This window comes from Phascolarctos cinereus, unplaced genomic scaffold, assembly GCF_003287225.1.
Source record: "Phascolarctos cinereus isolate Bilbo 61053 unplaced genomic scaffold, phaCin_HiC Scaffold_2;HRSCAF=192, whole genome shotgun sequence".
NCBI classification, from domain to species: Eukaryota; Metazoa; Chordata; class Mammalia; order Diprotodontia; family Phascolarctidae; genus Phascolarctos; species Phascolarctos cinereus.
In genome coordinates this window covers 260,257,432-260,269,122 of record NW_027555625.1, presented here as the reverse complement: position 1 = coordinate 260,269,122, position 11,691 = coordinate 260,257,432, and the positions used below count along the sequence as shown (strand labels likewise).

At 42.1% G+C, this 11,691-nt stretch overlaps 1 protein-coding gene across 2 annotated transcripts in view; it reads left to right on the top strand.

The window, feature by feature from the left end:
- The first annotated feature begins 206 nt into the window (after window positions 1–206).
- Window positions 207–11,691, top strand: part of COL5A1 (collagen type V alpha 1 chain) — a 302,291-nt gene continuing 290,806 nt past the window's right edge. Inside the window, exon 1 of one of the 2 annotated variants that reach the window (XM_020981919.2) lies at window positions 207–710. In XM_020981919.2, the coding sequence (XP_020837578.1) occupies window positions 611–710 (100 nt within the window). In that variant the 5' untranslated portion in view covers window positions 207–610. The remainder of the gene's footprint in view (window positions 711–11,691) is intronic. The other variant, XM_020981918.2, reaches the window with a different exon arrangement.

Genomic DNA, 11,691 nt, shown 5'->3' with positions numbered 1-11,691 from the left:
TTCTCCCCCTTCCCTTCCCCGGCACTCCCCACCCCCACTAGCCCCGTTATCCAGTGGGAGACCGGGGGCCGACCTCCGAGAGCCGGGCGTCGAGTTCTGATTTGCTGCTGGCTGCCTGGATCGACAGCCCCAGCCTCCCTCTGCCTTCAAGAAAAGAGAGGGAGGGAGGGAGAAAGGGGGGGAAAATAGAAAAAGTTTTCACTCCTCCGTCCGGCTGGCAGGGGACATCACTTGAGACAAGATCCCCAGAAGGAGCAGGTCGAGGGGAGGAGGAGGAGAGGTGGAGGAGGAGGAGGAGAAGAGGGAAGAGAAGAGAGGAGAAGAGAAGGAAAAGGGGCAGGGGGTCACAGAAGGATCCGGGTGGGGGGGGCTCCTAATACCGTTCAGACCCGGCAATCCCCACGCTGCAACAAGTCGAATCCCCGCCCTGCCCCCTAACACATTAAAATTCATTTTTTTCTTAAAAAGAGAAAGATAGAGAGAAGTGGACCTCCTCATGGCTCCCTAAAAGTTTTCATTTCCCAGGATCTTTTTGGTGCTTTGGGCTCCCAGTGCTTTGGCCAAGTGCCCCCTTCACAAAACTGCCCAGCGGCCCCGGGTGAACGTGAGCATGGACGCCCACACACGGTGGAAACGGCGAAGCTGGATACGCGACTGCCCGCTCCTGGTCGCCACCTTCCTCCTCTCCGCCGTCTGGCCGAGCCACGCAGGTAAGCCTGGACCGAGGCTCTCGCGCTGTCTCTCCTTCTTACCCCGGCTGGGGTCGGAGCTGGGGCTAGCAGTGCGCACTTGTGTCATTCTTCTGGGCACCTCTGGGGCCAGCTGCAGGAGAGCCCAGAGGCACTGGTACGGGCGGGTCGGAGTTGCAGAGTTGGGCTTTCCTGAGCCCGTGCATTCCGGGGTAGGGAAGGAAGAAAGTTTGAGCTGCTTAAGTCTTCCGAATGCCATTTGTCTGGGGCCCCGTAAAAGGGAAGGAACGTTAAAACACAATACCCCCTTGCTTCTCCTCCCTCCATCTTCCCAAGCCGACTAAGGGGGCTGGAATCGTAGCAGAATCGGGAGTTGTGTGCAAATGGGGCGATTTTTGATGAACCGAAACGATAGTCTATGAGGAGGGCTAACTTTTGTCTCTCTTCTCCCACTCACGCAGATCAAAGGCACTCAACTTTAGCCCACACAGGCAAAGCCCCAAACTTTTCTTTATTAAAACTGGGAACCGTCGCCCCCTATAGCTCCATCTTCTCAGTACGAGATTACATATCCGTCCCAGCCCCCAAAGTCCTAGAGTTAGACTCTGTAAATCTGGAGAGGAAGGCAAGGCGCGTAAAAGTTGTTCCCAGAGCTCGTACTTTCTCTTTCTCTTGGTACTGTCTTCTTTCCGTGATTGGAGAGAGTAAGGAGATAAGAGCATGGATTTTAATTCAAATCCTTTTAAGATTTTTTCATGGGGGATGCAGAGACCTGAGAAGGACCAAAATTGTTCCTCTTCAAACTCCCGCCCCTTTCTCCAGGCATACAACTTTCTACTTGTCTCTTCCTTCCAAGGCTGGGTGCGTGGAACCTGAGGCCAGACTTGTGGTCAAAGTTATATAAACTATTCTAAAATACTTGTAGCAACCATCCTGAAGCTGTAGTCGGAGATGCCCAGCGGGAAGAGAGAGGGGCTCGAGTGATGGGGTAAGCCCCTGTCACATTATAACCCGATGCTTTCCGACCGAGTCTGCAAAATGACTTGATTTCTGTTTAACTTAGAAAGTTGCAAACTTCTACATTGAAAATTGCCTGTCTTATTAAGACTGAAGAGATTCAGGGCTTACCAGACCTTGAAGCAACTATCTTCTTCAGTTCAGGATCATTATAGCCATAACTTCCAAAAGGGTAAGACCTTCTAATAAGAAAGAATTATGCTTTTCCGAGAAAAAAAAAAGGAAAAGTCCCGTAGGTCTAATTGACTAATTGTGGAAGACGGGTAGAATTGTAGAATCACAGAATGATGGGGTAGGGGGGCGGGAATCTTATGGCAATCTTATCCTCACTATACAGAAAGGGAACTGCTGTCCAAGGGGAGGAAGTAACTTGGCCCAGGTCACAAATCTGTGGCAGAAGGGCTATCTTACTACATTTCCCTAAATACTTTGCTTTTTAACATGCTCCAGTGATTCATCTGAGAAAAGGTTATCTGATTAGTAGAGATGGAGGTGGAAGGGGCTACTTTTCATGTCGCTAACAGTTGTAGATATGGGCCATGGGATCACAGAGTCAGATACTGCCACCAACAAAAGCAGTTGTGAATGGACAGCATGTCTTCTTCACATTACTATTCCCTAGCCCCACCAGTCCCACTTTTATAAATGAAACAAAGTTTGGTGATCATCTTTATTTATTGATTGCAAATGGAAATGTTCTTTGTCCTCCTGGTATATTTGGGCAGAGAGGAAGCAGTACCAAAGATACTGGGGACAGCTCTATTGCTTGGAGGAGAGCAGAAATATTACCGGACTGGGGTAGGAGCCAGGAAACCAGGTTCAAATAACTGCTCTGCTACTAACTCACAGGAACCTTGATCAGACCGCCTTACTTCTCTCTTTGGGCCTCAGTTTCCCTTTCTTTAAAATGAAGGGCTTGGACTAGATGGGGTGTGATATGGGATCTGAAATCAGAGAACTTGGGTTCAAATCCCAGCTCTTGGACTACTTATTACCTGTGTGACTTTGGGTGAATACTTTGTGTGTCTGGACCTTAGATTCCTCTGTTAAAGGAAGAGTTTAGAGGCAATCTCTAAAGTCCCTTCCTGCTCTCCAATCTATAATCTTAAGATCTTTAAAGTCCCTTCCACCTCTAAATTCTTTGATCCTTCCACTGATGACATTCTAGGATACTTTGGTTCTAAATTTCTTTTGAGATAGAAAGGGAAGGAAGGCCAAGAAGGAGGTGGAGAATGAGAGATGTCATGGTTTACCCACCTATTAGTCTGAATTAGACAGGTTGACCACTCCATAACAGTTGTTCCTAGTTATCCTCTAAGAATGTAGGTAAGGCACATTGTAATAGTGATCTTCATTCTTAGATGGTTCAGAAAGAAATGGGGAAACATTAAGTTTGGAATTGGAGAGAGAAGAAACTAGTGCCTTGCCTGTCTTATACTTTGCTTGAATTCTGTGTTTATTGGGCTTTTAGGGGCACAAACAGAAACAAAAAACCTCATTGGAAAAGAAATAGGGGTGACAGGGAATGGATGATCTTAATAAGCAAGACTTCTTCCCTCAGCCTTCCCTCAAAAGCGCCTGCTCCTGGCTTTGGATGTGATAATTCATTGCTGGGGTTGATGGCTTAGGGCTTGAAACCCAGAGAAAATGGAAAAAGGTATATGCAAGTGACTTTTTTCTTTTTTACTCACTTGGGACCCTCTGCCAGATGTTTTTAGAGTTATTCCATAACAGCTTTCTTTTTTCTTTTTGGCCTCCTTTTTGGCCAATGAAAGAATGGAAAGTAAGATTTAGTTTTTGGCTGTTTGGGGGGAAAAGTATTCAATATTTTAATGGGGAGAGAGTGTATGCAAAATGAAACATGACCCCAATATTTGGAAATTGAGGTCATATTGCCCTAATTTCATTGCCAGGATAAAGTCATGTGACTTCTTTTTGCACTATCTCCCTTGAAGAATACTTGAATCTGGGAATGAGTGGGTGGAGATGGGGGGTGGTGTGGAGAGAGGCTTTCACAAATAATAAATCTTCCGCTGAATCAGGAACATTGGCAAAAAAGACTTTTGCATGTTTCTCCAAACAACTTGGTCAGGAAATCAACTAGATTATCTAGTCCCTCTACCAGTCACAGTGGAAATATGCTCTATGATATTTTTATTTCTTTGCTTAAATTTTAAATTTCTCCAAGTGGGTGGGGTTTCTAGTCATCCTTCAGAGGCTATTCATGGTAGAGCAGTTGTCACTGTCCAGAGTTTTTTCTTGGTATAATATCTGAATCTTCCTTCTCTTATTTTCATCTTGTTGTTTGAGTGGCTGGCTCTCCCTTGAAGTCCTCTGGCCTCATGAAATTCCCACCCCTACACCCCACCCTTCAGATATTTATGGACTCTCACCATGGCCCCTCCTTCAGTTCTGACTTGATTCTTTTATTTCTCCCTTCTCTCCATCCATCTCCCCCCACCTCTGCCCCCTTCACTGTTCCTTCTCCATCCTTCTTGGTGCTCCCAGTTCTGTGCAGGGACCCTAGGGCTGCCCTTCCCCTTCCTCTGAGTTACAGAGGGGTGGGGCGGAAGGGATTGTGGCATGATGAAACAGTCACTCATTGATAATTTTTTCATGGGCTAATAACAGTCCCATTGAGGACTTGGCACAAGGCCAGAAAGCTTCATTTATTGTCCTTCTAGTGAGTAGTGCCATTGGTTAATCATGAAGGAGCAAGACAACCTCTAATAGTGATAATTTGAGGGGTGGGTGGAGGGAAGAGGACCTCTGTGATATCATTGGTATGAGGAACTCCCTGTGTGTAAATTCTCTTCACAAATGCATATCAGCAACTCATTTGAAACTTACAGTCTTAGTTGCTTGGGAGAGTTTAAGTAACTTTTTCGAATGAGCTAGTAGGGGTCAGAGGCAGGACCTGAACCCAGGTTTTCCTAATCCTTGTTCATTACTCCAGAATGATTCTCAGTGGTTATAGTAATGCTTTATAGAGTTGTTTTATATTTTTGTCAAAGTTCTTCCACATTTATTATCTCATTTTTTTTTCTGCTTCTGTGTCTCCCTATCCTTGAATAGTCAGACTATTGGAGAGAGGTTTGTAGTGATGAGGACAGACAGTTAACTGCTTTGCTTCCTCTTTCGTTCTCCCCTGTACCTGTACCTTCTCCTCCTCCCCCTCCCTCTCCCCTTTCTCACTCCCTCCCTCTCCCTCCCATTTGCCTCTCTCTCTTCACTCCAGTTGGCTGATGACCACCCCTTTCTCCTGGACGTTGTCTCCTCCCTCTGCTTTCGTGGCGCTGCTCTCTATTCTTTCCCAAGATTCTTGCTGGATTATCATCCATGTCCCGCCCCCCCACAAATGGGTATCCTCTAGGGCTCTGTCCTGGGCCATTTTCTCTTTTTCTACTGTCTGTTTCAGTGATCTCATCAACCCCTCTGGGCTCAATTATCTTCTCTATGCAGATGACTCTCAAATCTACACACTTAACCTTAATCTCTCTCTCTTGAGTTCCAGTCCCGCATCACTAACTGCCTGCTGAATGTCTACCCCTAAATATTCCATAAGTAGCTCAAATTTAATAAGTAAAATAGAACTTTTCCCTTCATTTTCTCTCCATAAAATTGCCCCTTCTCCAAACTTTCCTCTTCCTATTAGGGAATCATTTTCCTTTTGGTCACCCAGGTTTCAGACTCCGGAGTAATTCCGGACTCTTCACTCTCTTTCACTCCCCATATCCAATTAATTGCCAAGTCCTGTCAATTCTGGCTTCTCCAACATTTCTTGTCTCTGTCCCTGTCTCTCCATTTATACTGCCATTTCTCTAGTTCAGTCTCTTCTCACCTGTACCCTGGGCTATTATAGCAGTCTCCTAATTGATATTTGTGACTCTAGTTTCTCAGTTCTCTAATCCATCATCCATATAGTTGCCAAAATAATCTTGCTAAAGCACAGTGCTGACCATATTACTCCACTGACTCTTCAGAGGCTCTTATTGTCTGCAGAATAAAATATAAATTCCTCAATTTGGGATTTAAATCATTAAATCATTTCAGAATATGGCTTTAGCCTACTTCTCCAGACTTCTTTCCCTCTGTGCCCTTTCATACAGAGTCTATTCTGGCCAAATGGATTACAAACAGGCCTCTACACTCAGGCATCCCATCTCTTGCCTCCATGCATTTGCATAGCATATGCCAAATGACCTCTGAGTCTTGGAATCTTTAGCTTCCTTTAAGATGCAACCTCCTATGTGAAGTATTTCCTTATCTCCTTGATGTTAATAATCTCTGCCTTCTCAAATTACTTTGTATCATTTATTTATGTATAACTTTCATGCTCTCTGTAGAGTAAAAAGTCCTTGAGTCCAGGAACTAGGGTTTTTTTTGGGGGGGGGGAGTGGTATTCCTAACTTCTAACACAGTGCCTTGTACATAATACATGTTTATGAAAGGGAATTGAATTTGTTTCCGTGTTATTCTGAATGCCATCTTTTCGTCCATTTCAAAGCTCCATAAAACACCAGATAGCAGGACATGCCAAAGTATGGTGTTTGGCCCATGCATGTTATGTCAACAGAAACCTGCTTCCCCTGTGCAAAGTGAGAAGCAATATTATAGGGAAAAAAAGTTTTTTTCTTGATGACAGATCTAGAGGGAGTTGCTTTCCTTCCTCTCTTTTCCCTCCCCCAACTTTTGATATTGAGGAGATCCAAACTTTTCTTTTGTGTCTTCAGTTTTCTGCCACATACTTTTTCTGAATCTTTTCTGTAACTAAGGGGTAATCACTGGGACAGCGATACATACCTTTGAAGGAATCAATAAGCCGGTAACGTCCCGTATGAGCTATATTGTCATCTGTCCACATCTGTCTATTAGAGGGCTGAACTGGCACTGAGAATGTGCTTTCCATTTTGTGACATTTTCGGATGCTTACACTGGATGGCAGATCCTGCTGTGGGGGATGAAAGAAGCCCATGTGGGAGGTGGCACTCTTACTAGAGGAGCACAGGACTCTGGAATGAAATGGAACATGTCTGACCCTGATGGTGAACCAGTGTTATTTAGTTATAGGAGACTACTTTTTGTTTGAAAAAAACAAACAAAAAACCATGATGTCACTACCCATCTTTTAAATGTAAGAATTCTGAAGAAGTAAAGTCTTTCCGTGCGTGTGTGTATTTTTTTTTTTTTTTTGGTTCAGATCTATGTTTTCATTAATATATGGAAATCCTGGTTTGGAAACATCTTCCCCCCCCCCCCATGGTGGATTGGTGGTTTACTTGTAATTTACAGCCTTAGAGACTGATTGTGACTCATCCATAGACACAGGTAGGACGTGACAAAGGCAGTGAACCTAGGTCTTACTGCAAGGCTGGCCCTCTAACCACTCACCACACTACCTTTCTTATCTATTTATTTATCTATCTTTTTTCTTCTTTCTTTTTTTGTCTTTCCTTCCTTCCTTCCTTCCTTCCTTCCTTCCTTCCTTCCTTCCTTCCTTCCTTCCTTCCTTCTTCCTTCCTTCCTTCCTTCCTTCCTTCCTTCCTTCCTTCCTTCCTTCCTTTCTTCCTTCTTCCTTCCTTCCTTCCTTCCTTCCTTCCTTCCTTCCTTCCTTCCTTCCTTCCTTCCTTCCTTCCTTCCTTCCTTCCTTCCTTCCTTCTTTCTCTTCTTATACATATATATGAATGACATATAACATTATATATGAATGACATTATATAACTGTATATATAAATGAGGTAGAATATATGGTAAAATCACATCTATATATTATATATGTATATATGCATATATACATATACATTTTATAGTATATAATCTCACAGTTCTGGATTCACTAACAATAGATTTCATTTATATAGCAATTCAAGTTTGACATAAAAAAAAACTTCACATGCATTATTTCATTTCATTCTTTTTGTTTGTTTGTTTGTTTGTTTTTAGGCAATTGGGGTTAAATGACTTGCCCAGGGTCACACAGCTAGTAAGTGTCAAGTGTTTGGTCTGAGGCTGGATTTGAACTCAGGTCCCCCTGACTTCAGGGCTGGTGAACTATCCACTACACCACCTAGCTGTCCTTATTGCAGTTGTTTCTTACAACAATCCTGTGAGGGCAGTGCTATTATTATCCCTATTTTATAGATGGGGAAACTGACCTGAGGCTCAGAGAGGTTCATAGGATCGTAGATTTAGAGCGGGAAGGTACATTAGAGATCATCTAGCCCAACAGTCTCATTTACAGATGAGTCAACAGAGGCTCATAGAGGTAAAGTGATTTGCTTAATAGTACAAAGGTAATAAATGATAGAGCTGGGCTTTGAGGCCAGGTCTTCTGACCCTAAATATAGTGCTCTTTCCATTGTACTACCATATTACATAGGTAGTAAGTGTTTGAGCGGCATTTGAATGCAGATCTTTCTGACGCCAGTTTCAGTGCTCTAGCCACTGGACCATACTGCCTCTTCGGAATACAGGGTGTTTGTGAGACAGTTTGTGTCAAAGCCAGGATGAAGGAGCAGTATGTTCCGAGATTCATGAGCGTACTTAGGCAATGGGAAACATACTTTTCAGTGCTGTGTTTTCTCTCTCCATGAGACTTGAGACTCAAAGTCAGGAGAAGTAAAAGAGGAAGGTTAATGCTTTAAGAACAAGTGCTATCAGTGAGGGAAAGTTGCTTAGAGTATAGTAAGATATCAACAGATCTTTGCTTTGCTATCCAGGGGCTTTGTCAGTTCCTCAAGATCATTTGATGAAAGATTTTGTTTTTGCACACAGAAGGGTTGTTCTATAATTATTTCCTCTATTTTTTCCCTTTCTATTTAAATACATATAATCTGCTCATCTGATTTCAAGAGTTTGCCAGATGTTAAGTATTAATCTTCTGGTATGGACCATGTGTATATTAAGATGCTGAAGGGTGATGGCTGAGATGACCCAAATAAAGGCAGAACAAGTGATCTGTGCATTCAATGTGTGATGAGAGGTGATGCAAGGCCCTGCCTTTCCCCAAAAATATCTCTCTTGCTGGAGATCCTGGGCTGCCATCTGTTGCCTTCCCTTTCTGTCCTGCCTGAAATTCAGAGTCTCTGAACTCATTTGTTTATTCATTGACTCATTCATTTTTTATTCATTCACTTTTCATTTATGAAATAGCTATTAAGTGCTTATCAAATGAGATAATATTTATGAAGTGCCTAAGCACCATATAAAAGCTGTTATTGTTATTATTACAATTCATTGTGTAAGGTGTTGAGGGGGTGATAAAATGATAAATAAGCCACAGTCTCTTAATAATTATTATAATTATTAATTATAAATAATTAATAATAAGCCCGTCACTTAATAATTTAAAAAAATACCCTCTTGTTTCTAGAATTCTTTCCTCACAAATAACCTCATGAAGGAGATATTTCAAATGTGTGAGGTGACCAGAAAGACAATTTCCAAAGGCTACAAAGATAGTGTTATAGGAAAGATTTGAACCCAGGTTTCTCCTGATTCCACGTCCAGCAATCTTTCCATAACACCACACTAGTATTTCATAGGGGAGATTAGACATAGAAAAAATATAATATAATATAAATACGATTAGGGAGTACACAAAAGGAGTATAAACACTGTGTTAGAGGGCAGGGCTCTCCATAAGGCTACAGTGAAAAAAAGTGTTTTCCCTGACGGGGGAAGAGGGTCCTGTGGGCTTCTCTAGCCTCTTATTAGCACACAATAAGTTCTTATAAGGTTAATTGCTTTCTTGGAAGGCTCTGAGAGACATATTTGAGAGTATTACTTGGGGTCCAGGTAAGATCCAAGCCCTTTGGCTTACCCACAGGGCAAATGTAACCCTGAATGTTATCTCTCTGCCTTCAAAGCTTTCTGTGATTCTCACCTCCGGATGGCAGAACATGCCAATTTGTGCCTACTTGTCCCATGTATGCCCATGTCAATAGAAACATCCTTCCTCTGTGAAAACTAGGAAATGTTATGAAAATAAAAAGGTGGGAATACCAGAATGAGTCTCTTTCCTCTCCCAGCACCTCCTTCCCTGTCAAATTTTGGTAGTGAACAAACATAAGATCTCCTTCCAAGTCTTTATTCCATATGCACACACATACCCTTTCTAAACCCCCTCAATAACTGAGGATGATAACTTCAGAGGGTCCCTCTGATAGTATGTCCAGTAACCTCATTTATTTAGAAGACAGGTGTTCCTGTCGTCTGAGTCCAACACTTTTTCAATGTCACCTGTTAGCTGCCTTTGTGCTTAACTATGCTGTCATATAACTAGGTATGCTGAAGGATCATGGAAAGGGAATAAGAAAGGGGAACACCAGCTTAATTAGCTTGGCTAGGACTGGTCCTGGGTAGTAGTGGACACTTTGGAGAACAGATGAACATGAGTCTTGCATACACTACCCCATTAGCTTTGGGTCTTTGGCAGCTGGTCGAGATGTTGTCACCCTGTGTAGAATAATTTCATGTAAGTTTGGAATCTCACTCTGCTCTGGTGACTTGGACATCACTCATAGAAACCATTGTTTGAATGGTGTTTCTGTGTCAGGACTGATTTCCCCAAAACATTGTGAGTTCTAGAGAATATGAACTTAGTGCACTTGGAGGGGTATCTTTGAAGCAAAGAGACTGGGTTAAAAAGTTCCATCCTGAAAACAGAGAGGGAGACAGAGACAGATACTGAAAGAGATAAGGTGAGAAATTCTTGGCAAGATGGTGAGCCACGGATAAGCAGAATTCTCACATGTGATACAGTGGGGATAAAATGCTATCTTTGGATGGCTGGTGAGGTTTTCCATGCTGATATACAGATAGAAGAAAGAAGGCAACTACAAGAAGCTTACTTTTCCATAATGTATTTTTTAAAAAGGAAATAAGTTTTAGAATCTTACCTTCATTCAGCTTTTAAAGGTGTTCATTAGGGTGGATGGGAGAGAAAATCTCATGATGTAGAGGAAGGGGGACTTGGGCAGTACCAGACTGCAAGGCACAGGTGAGGTCACTCACCAACCCCACAATGCTCTTATAACATAAATTATAGAGGCATAGAATGTCAGAAGTATCTGAAACCTTAGAATATAGGATCTTACTATGTAGAACATAGAAGGTGAGAGCTGAAAGAGATCTTAGAAACAATTTGGTTGAACATCATCTTACAGAACAGGAAACTGAGGTCAAGACATGAACATATTAAATGCATTTTTTAAAAAAGTCAGTTTTAATTTACTTCTGATGCATTTACTTACAACTAGGGCAACTCAGCTATTAAGAGACTTAACATATGATTTATGTCCATAGAGGGAAATAAGTAAATGATGGTAACATAAGGATCATGGGAATTATTGCCTATGCCATCTCTATTTAAACATTAAGTGCCCTAGAATGTAATTCAGGGATCTTTCCTGTGATCTTTGATTCAGGTGTCCGTCATTATAATCAAACTCATTTTGTGAAGTATTTAACTTAATGAATGGATAAATAAGGACATTTATTTATTTACTTATTTATTTGGACCCCAAGCCTCAAATTGAAGAAATTTTCAGTCTTTAGTCATCATGTGTTCAATGGTGGCACCTACTGGTAAAAGGAAGTGTTGTAAGCCCTGGGTTCTAGTATCAGCTCAGTCACTAACTCACTACGTGACCTGGGACACTAAACTGTATTCTTACTCATACTTATTAACGTATCATTTTCTCTGTCATGGAGAGGAGGACCCTCTTTACTTAATTAGTTCAGAATTAGTTGAACTCTGCTTGACTAAACTGGACCCAGCCCCTCCAGGGAAAATTGTTACTGACAGTTGGTTCCTTAACTTTACGTTAAGGACTGACCCAGGCTTCTCATGAAATATAAGTGCATTCTAAGTCTCTGTTTCTTTTAAATGGCCACCCACATTTTCCTTTCCTCCTACACTATCCTAAAGTATCTTATCAACAAACATAACTTCTCATATAAGCAAAGCACATGAAAACTTAAA